General features: G+C 47.2%; 1 protein-coding gene across 4 annotated transcripts in view; it reads right to left on the bottom strand.

Moving 5' to 3' along the window:
• Positions 1–12,814, bottom strand: part of SREBF1 (sterol regulatory element binding transcription factor 1) — a 61,350-nt gene that overhangs the window by 19,595 nt on the left and 28,941 nt on the right. For all 4 annotated transcript variants that reach the window (XM_068243543.1, XM_068243542.1, XM_068243544.1 and 1 more), the window contains exons 5-11: positions 12,510–12,728; positions 10,043–10,157; positions 7,941–8,119; positions 3,642–3,843; positions 3,279–3,460; positions 2,209–2,470; positions 474–640 (exon numbers count right to left, since the gene is read on the bottom strand). In XM_068243543.1, the coding sequence (XP_068099644.1) occupies positions 474–640; positions 2,209–2,470; positions 3,279–3,460; positions 3,642–3,843; positions 7,941–8,119; positions 10,043–10,157; positions 12,510–12,728 (1,326 nt within the window). The remainder of the gene's footprint in view (positions 1–473; positions 641–2,208; positions 2,471–3,278; positions 3,461–3,641; positions 3,844–7,940; positions 8,120–10,042; positions 10,158–12,509; positions 12,729–12,814) is intronic.

A 12,814-nucleotide genomic window follows, 5' to 3' on the forward strand; every position in this document is an offset into this window, starting at 1 on the left:
TGCCCAGGGCCACGGAACTAATGCAACGTATCAATACCCAGAGCCACGGAACTAATGCAACGTGCCAATGCCCAGAGCCACGGAACTAATGCAACGTGCCAATGTCCAGAGCCATGGAACTAATGCAATGTGCCAATGTCCAGAGCCATGGAACTAATGCAACGTGCCAATGCGGAAGAGTCCGACTGGATCCTGAGAGAAGCATCTTAAGGTGCCCATTAACAGTACAATTTCCCGAACAATCGACCTTCTGATTGGATCAGATGATGTTAGCGGTGCCAATTGTCAATTAATAATTGTTTTATCAATTGTTCCATCGATCCATTTTCAATTCAATTCTTTTGGTCGCCTGGATTGGACGGTCCCTCGTTCGGGAAATTGGATCATTAATGGAGACCTTTAATCTGATTTATCCACACAAAATACTCGACAATCCCAATCCAAATATTTAACGTTCTGTCAAGTTGTCTCACCGCCAAGAAATGGAACCTTCGGTGCAAACTAGCTTTGACCCGCAATGCGGCTGCCACGTAGATCTCCGCCAGCGTCGCCACCGGTATGGTGTTCCCGGCGCAGTCCGCCAGATTGACCGCGCTCAGAGCCATATTGATTGCAGACAGGTGACCTCCTGCGTGTTTCCCTAGAGAAAAATAAAACGTGAACCACAAGAATGATTAACGGGCTGCGTCAATATGCAAAAAACAAACTGATGCCCTCAGCAGCCAATCAGAATTCAATTTATCCAAATTACCTGCCATTGCCTAGCTGCAGGAACTGTGCAGTGCCAGTGGGATTGTGGGAAGTTCTTTGTTGTTTCCCTACAGTAACGAGCTTATCTCAGCATGCAAATAACAGAAAGTTTCCTATGTCTGATAAGATAAGGACACTATGAGCAGAAGGTAATTTCCCTTCGAAAAGGTTACACAGTGAAATAAGTCTGTTGTCTAGGTGATGTCTGCTGTGGGTGGGGCAGTAAGCTGTGACAATAAGGAGGAAAAATTAACACTGAGCTAGCCTCGGGTCCCCTTTAAGGTCACAGAAAACAATATTTTAATACAGGATTTCTAGCTGCAAGAGACTCAAGTGACAGAAAAAGGTAACATTTAGATCATCTACTGCTATATATGGCACTAAGCCTGGACACGGGTGATAAAACTGAAAACCAGCTTTACAAAATAAAATCTATCTTCTAAATCAGAGGTCCCCAAACAATTTGGGTTGAGGGCCGGGTCAACATACTTCAGACTGCTGGGGGGCCGGAGTGTACATAATATGATGTAGAAGTCTTTGCGGGCCAGGCAGCAAAGCATACCCAGGTGACAACCTGCAGGCCAATTGGACAGCAGTGTCACCTGATGTGGAATGTGATTGGAAACCAGCGAATTACTGCTTTCTGGCTTCCATGTGGATGGGTGGTGCCAGCACTGCTATTCTATATGCGGAACACCAATATTTAAAGATGTAGCTGACCGCATCTATAAGTGATACATTTTGTGTGTGGGGGGCCGGTAACAAAGCCTCAGGGGGCCGCATTCGGCCCGTGGGCCTTAGTTTGAGGACCACTGTTCTAAATCAACCACCTTTCATTCACAATCTGTGTGTAAATAGGTGGCCACACACTATACAATAAAAAGATGTTATGGCAATTCGATTTTCTTTAATTCAAATGAGAAATCTGATCAAAATTCCCATATAAATCGATATTTAGATATAATCTGCTCATTGTTGGTTCTGGAGAGGATTCGTTTCCTGAGGACAACATCATGCACATTTTTAAAGGACACCTGAAGCAAGAGGTATGTGGAGGCTGCCATATGTATTTCCTGTTAAACAATACCAGTTGCCTGGTTGTCCTGCTGATCTCTTTGGCTGCAGTAATGTCTGAATCCCACACCTGAAACAAGCATGCAGCTAATCCAGTCACACTTCAGTCAGAGCACATGATCTGCTGCATGCTTGTTCAGGGGCCGTGGCTAAATGTATTAGTGGCAGAGGATCAGCAGAACAGCCAGGCAAACAGCATTGTTTAAAAGGAAAGAAATATGGCAGCCTCCATATCTCTCTCACGCCAGGTGTGCTTTAAAGGTAAAATAATAATTTTACCAGATCATCTGCTTTTCATGAGCCCCGGGGTGATACCCCGTGTAGGTTAGTGTTACCCCGAGTATTACCCTGAGCCCCCTAGTGTTACCAGATGCCCCTCAGTACCGGTCATGTGTAGCTGGTGCAGACGGTGGTACACCAGGGCAGCCTCTCTGCAGCTCTTCCTCACGTCGTCTTTCAGCTGGTGGTCTCTGCGGAAGCCCCCAGCCCTCTCTGCCATCCAGCGTCCCACCCAGAGCCGCTGCAGGACGTAGCGTATGACGCTCCACATGAGGCTGCAGCACAGGTCAAAGTTAGACGTGGGCAGCGGCCGACCCAGAGCCTTCAGCGCCTTCCAGAGGTGGAGCGAGGCCTGGGCGTAATCCCCCTGCAATATGAAGAAGACAGCGTCACTACCCACCCTCCTCTCTGCCCGCATCTTCTGCAGCATAGTACATAGTCATGTGACTGTCCTCAAAGGAGCTCACAATCTAATCCCAACCATACTTATAGCCTAATGTCCTACCATATTATTATTATGTATTTATATAGCACTGACATCTTCTGCAGCACATTACAGAGTACATAGTCATGTCACTGACTGTCCTCAAAGGAGCTCACAATCGAATCCCTACCAAACTTATAGCCTAATGTACTACCATATTATTATTATGTATTTATATAGCACTGACATCTTCTGCAGCACTGTACAGAGTACATAGTCATGTCACTGACTGTCCTCAGAGGAGTTCACAATCTAATCCTACCATAGTCATAGTCTAATGTCCTACCATATTATTAATATTATTATTATTATTATTATTATTATGTATTTATATAGCACTGACATCTTCTGCAGCACATTACAGAGTACATAGTCATGTCACTAACTGTCCTCAGAGGAGCTCACAATCTAATCCTACCATAGTGATATGTCCTACCATATTATTATTATGTATGTATATAGCACTGACATCTTCTGCAGCACATTACAGAGTACATAGTCATGTCACTGACTGTCCTCAGAGGAGCTCACAATCTAATCCTACCATAGTCATAGTCTAATGTCCTACCATATTATTATTATTATGTATTTATATAGCACTGACATCTTCTGCAGCACATTACAGAGTACATAGTCATGTCACTGACTGTCCTCAGGAGCTCACAATCTAATCTCTACCATAGGCATTTACCCGAGAGAGATCCACATCGGCTTGTTTCCGGTGACACCAGAACTGGACTGAGGAGTCAGAGTGGAGCCGGGTGACTGGCTCGCCATAGATGAAGAGGCGGATGAAGACGGCCAGCACAATGATGAGGTTTATAGGCCAGAGGAGAGCGGAGGGCGTGAACCAGCTGAACCAGGAGGAGCTTTCTGCAGACACAAAAGGGGACACCAGTCATCAACACACAGAAAACCCAACATCCACACGATTCACGTCCACCAATTGGAAAGCACTAACTATGGATCCAACCAATGTCAACTGATGGTCCGTGAAAGCAGATGGCTGCTATGACGAGCTTCGTGTCACCTCATCTGTGACGAGACGACTCACCTGAAGGGGACATTTCCAGCACACTCCTGCCGCTGCCGTGAAACGCGCTGCTGTCCGCCGCCTCCGGGGTCCTAGAGCCGCCCATCAGGAAGGACAGAGGATTGAAGGAGAGACAGAGGAAGACAAACACACAAAGGGCCATGCGGGAGCGGTCCAGCATTCCACTGCTCGGAGAGGGCGGGACTTCCTGCTTGACCTGAACCTGACGAAACAGAAATCCAAATATCTCAATAAAGCTACAGAAGGCAAGCAAGCATTGAAAGGTTTACACGATAATGTAGTACCCAACAGAAAGAGCCCCCTCCCAGAATCTGTCACATGGCGCCTGCACTGCGTTGTGATTGACTCGCATTGACCTGCATTCCCCTCGAGCCCCGAAGTGGCGCCATCTTGTGGGAGGAGCTGAGTTAAATGAGACTATGGGCAGCTGGTGAGGACTGGAACTTCCTGGCATTGCCTGTCATTCTAAGCCACTATGTGGGTTGGGCAAGACTTGGGCGGGTACAGATACAGCCTGCTCAACCAATGAGGTATGGGACATACCCTGCACCCCGGAGTGGACGTCACTCTTCACTCCCCCCCATGTGTCTTTGTGATAGTACAAGCCACAAGCTAGAGCAAAAATAATGGTTTTTGTTTTTGACAATACTCATTTATAAATAATTTAGTCAGTGTTTGCTCATTGTAAAATCTTTCCTCTCCCTGATTTACATTCTGACATATGTAGCAGGTGGTGACATCTAGTCCTGTCAGGTGATTTCTGCGGAATGTTTGTTTTTTGAAAGCTCCAAAGCCAGTACAAAATATACTTAGTCTGCCAGGATGCTCTGGGAGGAGGAAACACTGCAGTGAGCTCTCTTTTCCATTCATAAAATAAGGTTGCCCGTTAACGGTACAATATTTTCAGCAGATGCAATCCTTCAATCGGATTTGTGGGATCATCAGTAAAGGTAAATGTAATGATTAGGGCACTTTCTGTCATTTCAGATACAATCCTAAAATCTAACATTCCGATCGACAAAATCCTCTATTCCCATCAACAATAGAATGGTTTTCTCCGCATACTGTGTGGTTTTCTGTGCTGAACGATTGTAAAAATCTGATTGAGTTATTGCATCTGAGGAAAATCTTGTACCGTTAGTGGGCACCTTAAGGGTGGCCACTAACTATCCAATCTTTTTCATCCAATCTTACCAAGACATAGAATACATAGAAATGGTAAGATTGGATGAAAAAGATTGGATCGTTAGTGGCCACACTTAGAGTAAACCAAAGCAACCAATCAGCTTCTGCTATTCTACATGCCAAGCTGCCAATTGGCTGCACGATCTCAATGCTCGACAAGCGAAAGTCTGCATGTTTTTGGAGGAGAGTGTAAAGTTTGTAAATGTCAAAAAACCGGGTGCGGAGAGCTTTTATTATTATTAGTATTTATATAGCGCTGACATCTTCCACAGCGCTGTACAGAGTATATTATCTTGTCACTAACTTCCCCTCAGAGGAGCTCACAATCTAATCCCTACCATAGTCAATTGTCTATGTACGTATCGAGTAGTGTGTGTATAGTAGTCTAGGGCCAATTTAGGGGGAAGCCAATTAACCTATCTGTATGTTTTTTGTGATGTGGGAGGAAACCGGAGTGTCCGGAGGAAACCCACACAGACACGGGGAGAACATACAAACTCCATGCCGATAGTGCCCTAGCTGGGATTTGAACCGGGGGAGCAAGCGCTGCAAGGTGAGAGTGCTAACCACTATGAGATCTTAGCGAACGAAGGAATGACAACAATCTTCAGAAGAATGTAAATAGATGCGGCGTGCTGTGAATGCGCACATTGTGCAGCTGGAGGCAGCGCGGTGGGCGGAGCAGTGAGATGCCCGCCTCCCACATACACAACTGCATTATCTTGTAAAGGAAAGCTATTGTCCATTCACAGACTGCCGAGTCCACAAGCATTCCGGACACTTGTTTTCACATTCCTGTTTTGTCCTACTATTTCATTGTTGTTTTTGTGTTGTTTGCTCAGTGACCCGCCCACACAGCGCGATCCCACAGTGTGCACCGCCACGAGACAACAGGGACAGTCATTCAGGTTCTATAAGTGACAGTAGAGGATCGCACCGTGCCAGCCATCAGTAAAAGCAGGAAGATTTCAATCAGGATGAACTTGAAGGGCCCATTCACGCTAGCGTTTTGCTCTGGTGATTTTTTGTCGATTAACGCAAATAAAAAAATCGCCATTCACACGTGGCCATTTTATGCGATTGCGTTTAGCGCTTCTATAGCACTGAACGCGATCGCCGGGAAATCGCCTGAAAATGATGCAGGATACAAATTTGCATTTGGGGATTTGCATTAATTGCCAGTGATTAACACAAATCGCCCAAGTGAGACCGGCACATAGGGTATTATGGCGCTAGCGCTTTAAAAAGCGAAATCGCCGGCAAAACGCACAGATGGGAACGGGACCTCAAGGGACCCTGAGAATTAAAAGCTAATCTGAACTAGCCTGGGCTTCCTCCTGTTCCATTCCCAACCCCCCTGCCCAACCCCCCCCCCCCCCCCCACGCAGTAGTCCGTCAGGCCCCACGGTGTCCTCTGGCTCTGTTCCACGGTCCTTCTGACCGCCACGTTAATGCAGCGACTTTGGATGCAGTTGTGCGCAACTGCGCATGTGTGGCCCATCTATATACGGCGCAGACACTGTAAGCATCCTGTGCATGCGCGGTTCAGTGTTTCGCGAACCGCACAGGACAATTACGGCGATGGGTGTATGATCGAGTCAGGTGCGCAGACGAGCCGCTCATGTGCAGTTGCGCATGACTTCGGTCAAAGTCACCATATTAACGAGGCTACCAGAGGGACCACGGAGCAGACCCAGAGGACCCCGAGGGAACTCGCGGTCTACAGGGGGGCTGAAGGAAGCCCCAGGTAAGTTTAGATATGCTGAGGATCCCTTTAAGGCCTTATTTACGCTTAATGCGTTAAGTTGCATTGCGTCCAATTTTGGCAATGGGAAGCAACGTGGCGCAACTCAATGCATCTCAATGCAACACTTTAAGGCTGTTTTCACACCAGGACGTTGCGTTTTAGGGGACGTTATGGTCGCATAACGTGCCCCTAACACAACGCCTGGTGCTCCCTGCTTTGGACGTCGGAGTGAGCCGCGTTGTGCAGCTCACTCTGGCGTTCGTGATGCGTACTCTTGTGCGCATGCGGCATCACGTGGTCCCGCCGGCCAATCGCCGCACAGAGCGGCCGCTCCAGGAAGTAAACACTGCACGTCACTGAGTGCAGTGAATATTAATTAGCCATGTGCCTGGCCGCTCTCCGCTCCTCCCCAACGTTACTGAGCATGTGCAAGTAGTCTAACGCGGCTTAGCCGCTTAGAAAGTACTGCATGCAGTACGTTGTCTGGTGGCGCAGCGTTACTGTGTAACGCAACGTGGGCACTGTGAACAGCCCATTGATTTTTCATTGCTGTGCGGTGGGCTGCGTTACAGGCTGCTCTAACGTGCGCCTGTAACGTTCCACTGTGAAACCAGCCTAAGTGTAAATAGGGCCTATGTAGGGCCTAAAAGAAAAACATTTTTGGCTGAAAAAACATTCTTCAGACTCAATTCCTGCTGACAAGAAGAACACTCAGCTTATATACATCTAACATCAGAAGGTGGTACATAGATTGTTTTGCAAATATTGTCATTTACAGTTTAGGTCCATAAATATTTGGACAGACAACTTTTTTCTAATTTGATTCTGCAATCATCCACCATTGTTGTCTTCCGTGGACGTCCCGGTCTTTTTGCGTTGCCCAGTACACCAGTGCTTTCTTTCTCAGGATGTACCTGAGATTTTGCCACTCGTAATATTGTAGCAATTTTTTCAGATGGGTTTTTTATATCTGCATGTTGTCTGCTCACAGCAAAATCTCCCACATGCAAGCGCCACACCTCAAATCAACTCCAGGCCTTTTATCTGCTTAATTGATAATGACATAACGACGGACTTGACCGCACCTGCCCAGGAAATAGCCTTTGAGCCAATTGTCCAGTTATGCAATCATTTTGTTCACCCCACTGCTGGTAATCTGCACTTTAACTGCATCCGAGTTGTTTCATGTAAAATTCAATGTTGCATATTTATGGTCCTTACTGTGTATATGCAAAACAATGCACCAAATTCAAAATCGCATTTCCACCGGATGTACGTGAATTCTGATAAGTGTGAAAGCCCCCTCCCCTCCCAGTTTTTACCCCTGAAGATTGCGTTGCCCTGGTGACGTTACTGGCTGGACATACCTTGGCCTCATCGCTGTAGGGACTATCTGGCTCGGAATCGCTGCTGCACTGCGACAGCGGGCTGCCAGTGTCTGACGGGGACCCCATGTCCGATGGAGGAGGCGTGAGCACATCCATCATCTCAGGCTTCAGGTTCTCAATATTGGTTCCGGTACCCGCCACCAGGTCCTTCAACGTGTCTAACAAGGAATGAGAGGAAAGGATGTCACTACAGCACTACAACAAATACCCCATCACCACAAAATCTGAACTCTTGTACCGCTATCACAGGAGGAGGAGTCATCAGTCAGGAGCGGCTGTCTGAATAGTTTATTTACATGTCTTATCTCTTGAGAAGCAAAACGAGACACCAGAACAATTAAGGTGGTCACACACAATACTATTTTTTTAGTAAGAGGGCTTTATGGCCCATTGTAGGCCCCGTACACACTCCTAGGAGTTCTGCTTTACCATGAGCATGCTGGGTACTCTGTAACTTAGGTTTCCTTTCAATTCGAAAATTCAATTTTTCTGATGGATTGTAACATTTGGAACATATGACCGAAATAGCGCACACATGTGCTTGATTTTTTCCAAATTATGAAAAAAATTATTGAGCGCTTTGAGTCCAACAGGAGAAAAGTGCCATACAAATGGTTTTTTGTTTTGTTTGTTTTTTGTATCGTGTTTGGCCACCTTGACAGCAGATCCTCCAAAACCTGTCCTATAAGAAGCTTATCAAACAGTGAAAAAGGGCAAAGGGAGAACCTCAAGAAGTGGGGTCAGGCTATGAAATAAACAGCCTCTATGGGGTCCATCTAGCATTGCATCAAGCTGAGGTGTGACAAGCTGAGGTGTGACAAGACAAGGCAATTAAAGGAGAGCTTCGCAATGTCCTAAAAACAGATATCACCTACTTATATCCGTTATTTCAGCCAATCTTTGGATAGCTTTTTTCCTATATTGGTTTGTACTTAAAGGGACCCCGAGCAGGTTATAAAAACAGAATTTACACCTACCCGGGGCTTCCTCCAGCCCACCGTAGGCTGCAAGATCCCCCGGCGTCGTCCTGGCACCTTCCCTGGACCCAGCTCCGGTTACACGGCAACTTCGGCCTGAAGTCATCAGGTCTGCTTCCTGCTGTAGACGATCGCGTCATCATGCCGGCCGGCTATGCGTCATCAATCTCTAAGATTGACCCGCGCATGAGCAGGACTCTCACGCCGGCCAGTGTGATGACGCATAGTCGGCCGGTGTGATGACGCAATCATCCGCAGCGGGAAGCAGACCTGATGACTTCAGGCCGAACTTGCCGTGTAACCGAGGCCAGGAGGACACCAGGGGACCTCGCGGCCTACGGTGGGCTGGAGGAAGCCCCAGGTAAGTGTAAATTGTTTTTTTTACCTGTTCAGGGTCCTTTTAGCAGTGCGCCATGTTAAGAGTTTCAATGAGCTTTCAAGGACCTTATTTGACATTAACATTATCGTCCTTGAAGCTGCTTCTACACTAAAAGTGCCCACACATTCCTCGATTTTCCATCGAGTGATTAGGCAATCGACTTTATTGGGAGATCATCAACAGTGTGGCTGATCGAAAGTAAATAGTTTAGTGGCCCACACACTGCAAGCGAGATCCCGGCGATTCCCCTTCGCTGATTGATCTGAACGATATTGTACCTCCATGCTCCGAAATTACAAATCCATTCGGTGTCAATCATGCTATTTACTGCCGAACGATATGTTCCATCCTGCCCAATCAAGAAAATGGGTCGATTAGACCAGATATGGGCCAATTTCCATCGATCAAGCAGAATGGAGCATAATCAATTCTACCATGATCCGATAAACGTATGGAATCGAATGGTCGATTGGGCAGGAAAATGGAGGAATGCGTGGGCAGCATAATTTCACTCACACAGGGGCGCTGTCTGGGCGGCTTCTTCAGCAGATAATTTTATAGGGACAAAATATTATAAATGATAAACGTTATTCCTGTTCTACGTCTGACGGAGCTCGCCCTTAGTCCTGAGACGTCGGTCCCGGAAGGGCAGCACGCCACTGTGACTCCTCCTCCTCAGTGACATCACCGGAACCCCAAACCTAAACCCTTGCAGGACGTCTTACTGTTCTTCTGGGCGGCCATCTTGAGCATCATGTTCTCTTGCTTCAGCTTAATGTTCGTCTGCTGCAGATAGCGGATGTAGTCGATGGTCTTCTTCAAAATGGCCGACTTGTTGAGCTGAACAGAGACAAGAGAAGTGGGGGATGGGTTACACCAGATCGGCTCACAAAGCTCACTGTAACAAGTATAATAGTGCACAGCAAAAGTCACTCCTTACTGGACCAGCGGCCTACAGGGCGGAGCCAAACCATCCGCTCCTGCGGGCTGTGGCATAAGCGTATACTTTATGGCCATTTCCCTATTCGCTGCCCACTAATTCTAAAGCTATGTACACACACTAGGTTAAGCATAGCTGAAGAAGACAATACAGGTAAGTTAGCTTCCAAGTCACATATTAGTGGTGGGACCCCTTTCAACTCGGAGGGACCTCATCGTGGTGAGAAGGGTCTAGTACGAAATGCCTTTGCATGCAAACCATTTTAGAAGCGAACGTCCTCTATTAGTGCAACTGAAGGCAAATTTTATGCAAATTTGTGCAACTGAATGCAAATTTTATGCAAGTTGTTTTTAATCATTACTAGAGTTCAGCATATTATGTGAAGTTGAGGGTGTCGCTCTAGTTTAGAGGAGACAGTGGGGTCATGTCAGCCCTTGCATAATTTGGTACTGCAGTTTGAATGCAGGTACCTTTAATTTGCTAAGCTGCAAACTATGTAAGGTGACCCTGAACAGACCTAAAAATAAAAAATGGAATAATTAACTTACCTGGGGCTTCCTCCAGCCCCCGTACCCCGTGAGGCCCCCTCAGTGTCCTCTGGGTCCCCTCGGTTCACCCGCTGGTAGCTCCATTAGCTGCGCGAGCCGACCGGGAGTCGTGCGCAACTGCGAATGCACAGCCCGTCTGCACGGCCATCATAATCACACGCCCATCGCCATGAGCGTTCTGCACATGCATGGTTCTTGAAAGAATGAACCGCGCATGTGCGGAACACTCATGGTGACAGGTGCGTGATCGAGACTGGCACCTGGACGGCTGCGCATGCGCCGTTGCGCACGACTCCCGGCCGGGTCGCGCAGGTAATGGAGCCACCAGCTGGTGAACAGAGGGGACCCAGAAGACACCAAGGGACCTGGCTGGCTACAAGGGGCTGGAGGAAACACCAGGTAAGTTCAGTATTCCATTTTTTAGGTCTGTTCAGAGTCACTTCAAAAGACAGGCGCTGCTTGGAAGTGAGAGCTTTATTATTTTATTTATATTACTTTGTTTAAAAATCGTCAGTGCAGCTATTGTGTGTACAGCAGCTGCTTAATGTCATTATAAAGATCTGGGATCCCGGACGCTTAGCGAGCCCCAAACAGCCGCCAGATCGCCCACTTCCCTTTCGTATATATTGCAATACTTAAAGTGAACCTTAACTGAAAAAAACAAATACTAGAGTTTCACTTACCTGGGGCTTCGACCAGCCCCTCGCAGCTGCCCTGTGTCCACGGCGTGGCAAATCGATCCTCCGTTACCCCGCCGCGGCTTACTTTCGTTTCTATCGACTGATCGGTCAGCAGTCTACTGCGCCTTTGCGGCCCTTGCCACACATATCCTCATACGCGAGGTCGGCTGTAGGGGGCTGGTAGGAGCTCCAGGTAAGTGAAACTTTTTTTCAGTTAAAGTGAACCTCCATACTATAAATTTACTCAGCAGCACTGAAAAGGCCTGGTGTTTCTTTAACTGTTTCACAGCATCAGAACTTTTTTTCTCTTATACAAGCCTCATTTTTAGCTGCACAGAAAAAAACTGCCCGGGCATTTTTCCCCTAATGCTGTGCAAAGCATGATGGGATTTCTGATGTTGTTGTTCTCGTTCTGCTGTTTTGGTGCAATTTTTTTTTTTTTTACATTTTAAATTTGACATTTGAAGCCTAGTGTGTGCAGCTGGGAGGGGTTATCAGGACACAGGACAGTTGGAACTGTGTCTCCTGCTCCCTGTCACCTCCTTTCAACCAAAAAGATGGCTGCCCCCATGACAAAGATGGCAGCCTCCATGAATCACAAACATTTGCCTGTTCTTTTAAAACGGGGTGGGTAAGAGATTATATTACCTATCTATTCTAATTAACATAACTAATGTAACTTAATGACAGTATGTTTGTTTAGGCTGAAGTTCCCCTTTAAGGTACACTTTAAACCTCCCCCTACTTACAATCGCCAATCCTTAGCCCCCTGACCCTTATCACCGCTGATACATAGCCCTCCCTCCCCCTTCTTTTTCACCGCCAATCCTTAACCCAAAATCACCGCCGATACATAGCCCTGCCCCCTCTTTATCATCGCCAATCCTTAACCCTCCCTTCTGATATGCTGAAATCACGCCCTCTAATCCCATCACCACACCACAGCTTGTTCCACACCATGCAGAACCATGCCACTATACTGCCCTCTGCAGGAAGATTGTGGGATTACAGGCCATCTGCTCACCTTGGCTTCCTGCCCCACCACCAGGTCCTTCAGCTCGATGATCTTGTCATTGATGGAGGAGCGATAACGTTTCTCTATCGCATTGTGCGCCGTGCGTTTCTCTCCCTTGCAGTTCAGCATCGCCATCTTTCCCCCGGCGTTGAGGCGGTTGATGGGCAGCTTGTCTGCGTCCATCATGAGGGGCAGAGTGGTCAGGATGGTTCCTCCGCTCACCAAGGTCTGGATCAGATACAAAATAAAGTCACGTAACACTGGAAGTTACACAGACCAGAGAGATGAAACGCACAGAGAAGTGTTCCGAGGCG

This window comes from Hyperolius riggenbachi, chromosome 7 (assembly GCF_040937935.1).
Source record: "Hyperolius riggenbachi isolate aHypRig1 chromosome 7, aHypRig1.pri, whole genome shotgun sequence".
In the NCBI taxonomy this organism is placed as follows: Eukaryota; Metazoa; Chordata; class Amphibia; order Anura; family Hyperoliidae; genus Hyperolius; species Hyperolius riggenbachi.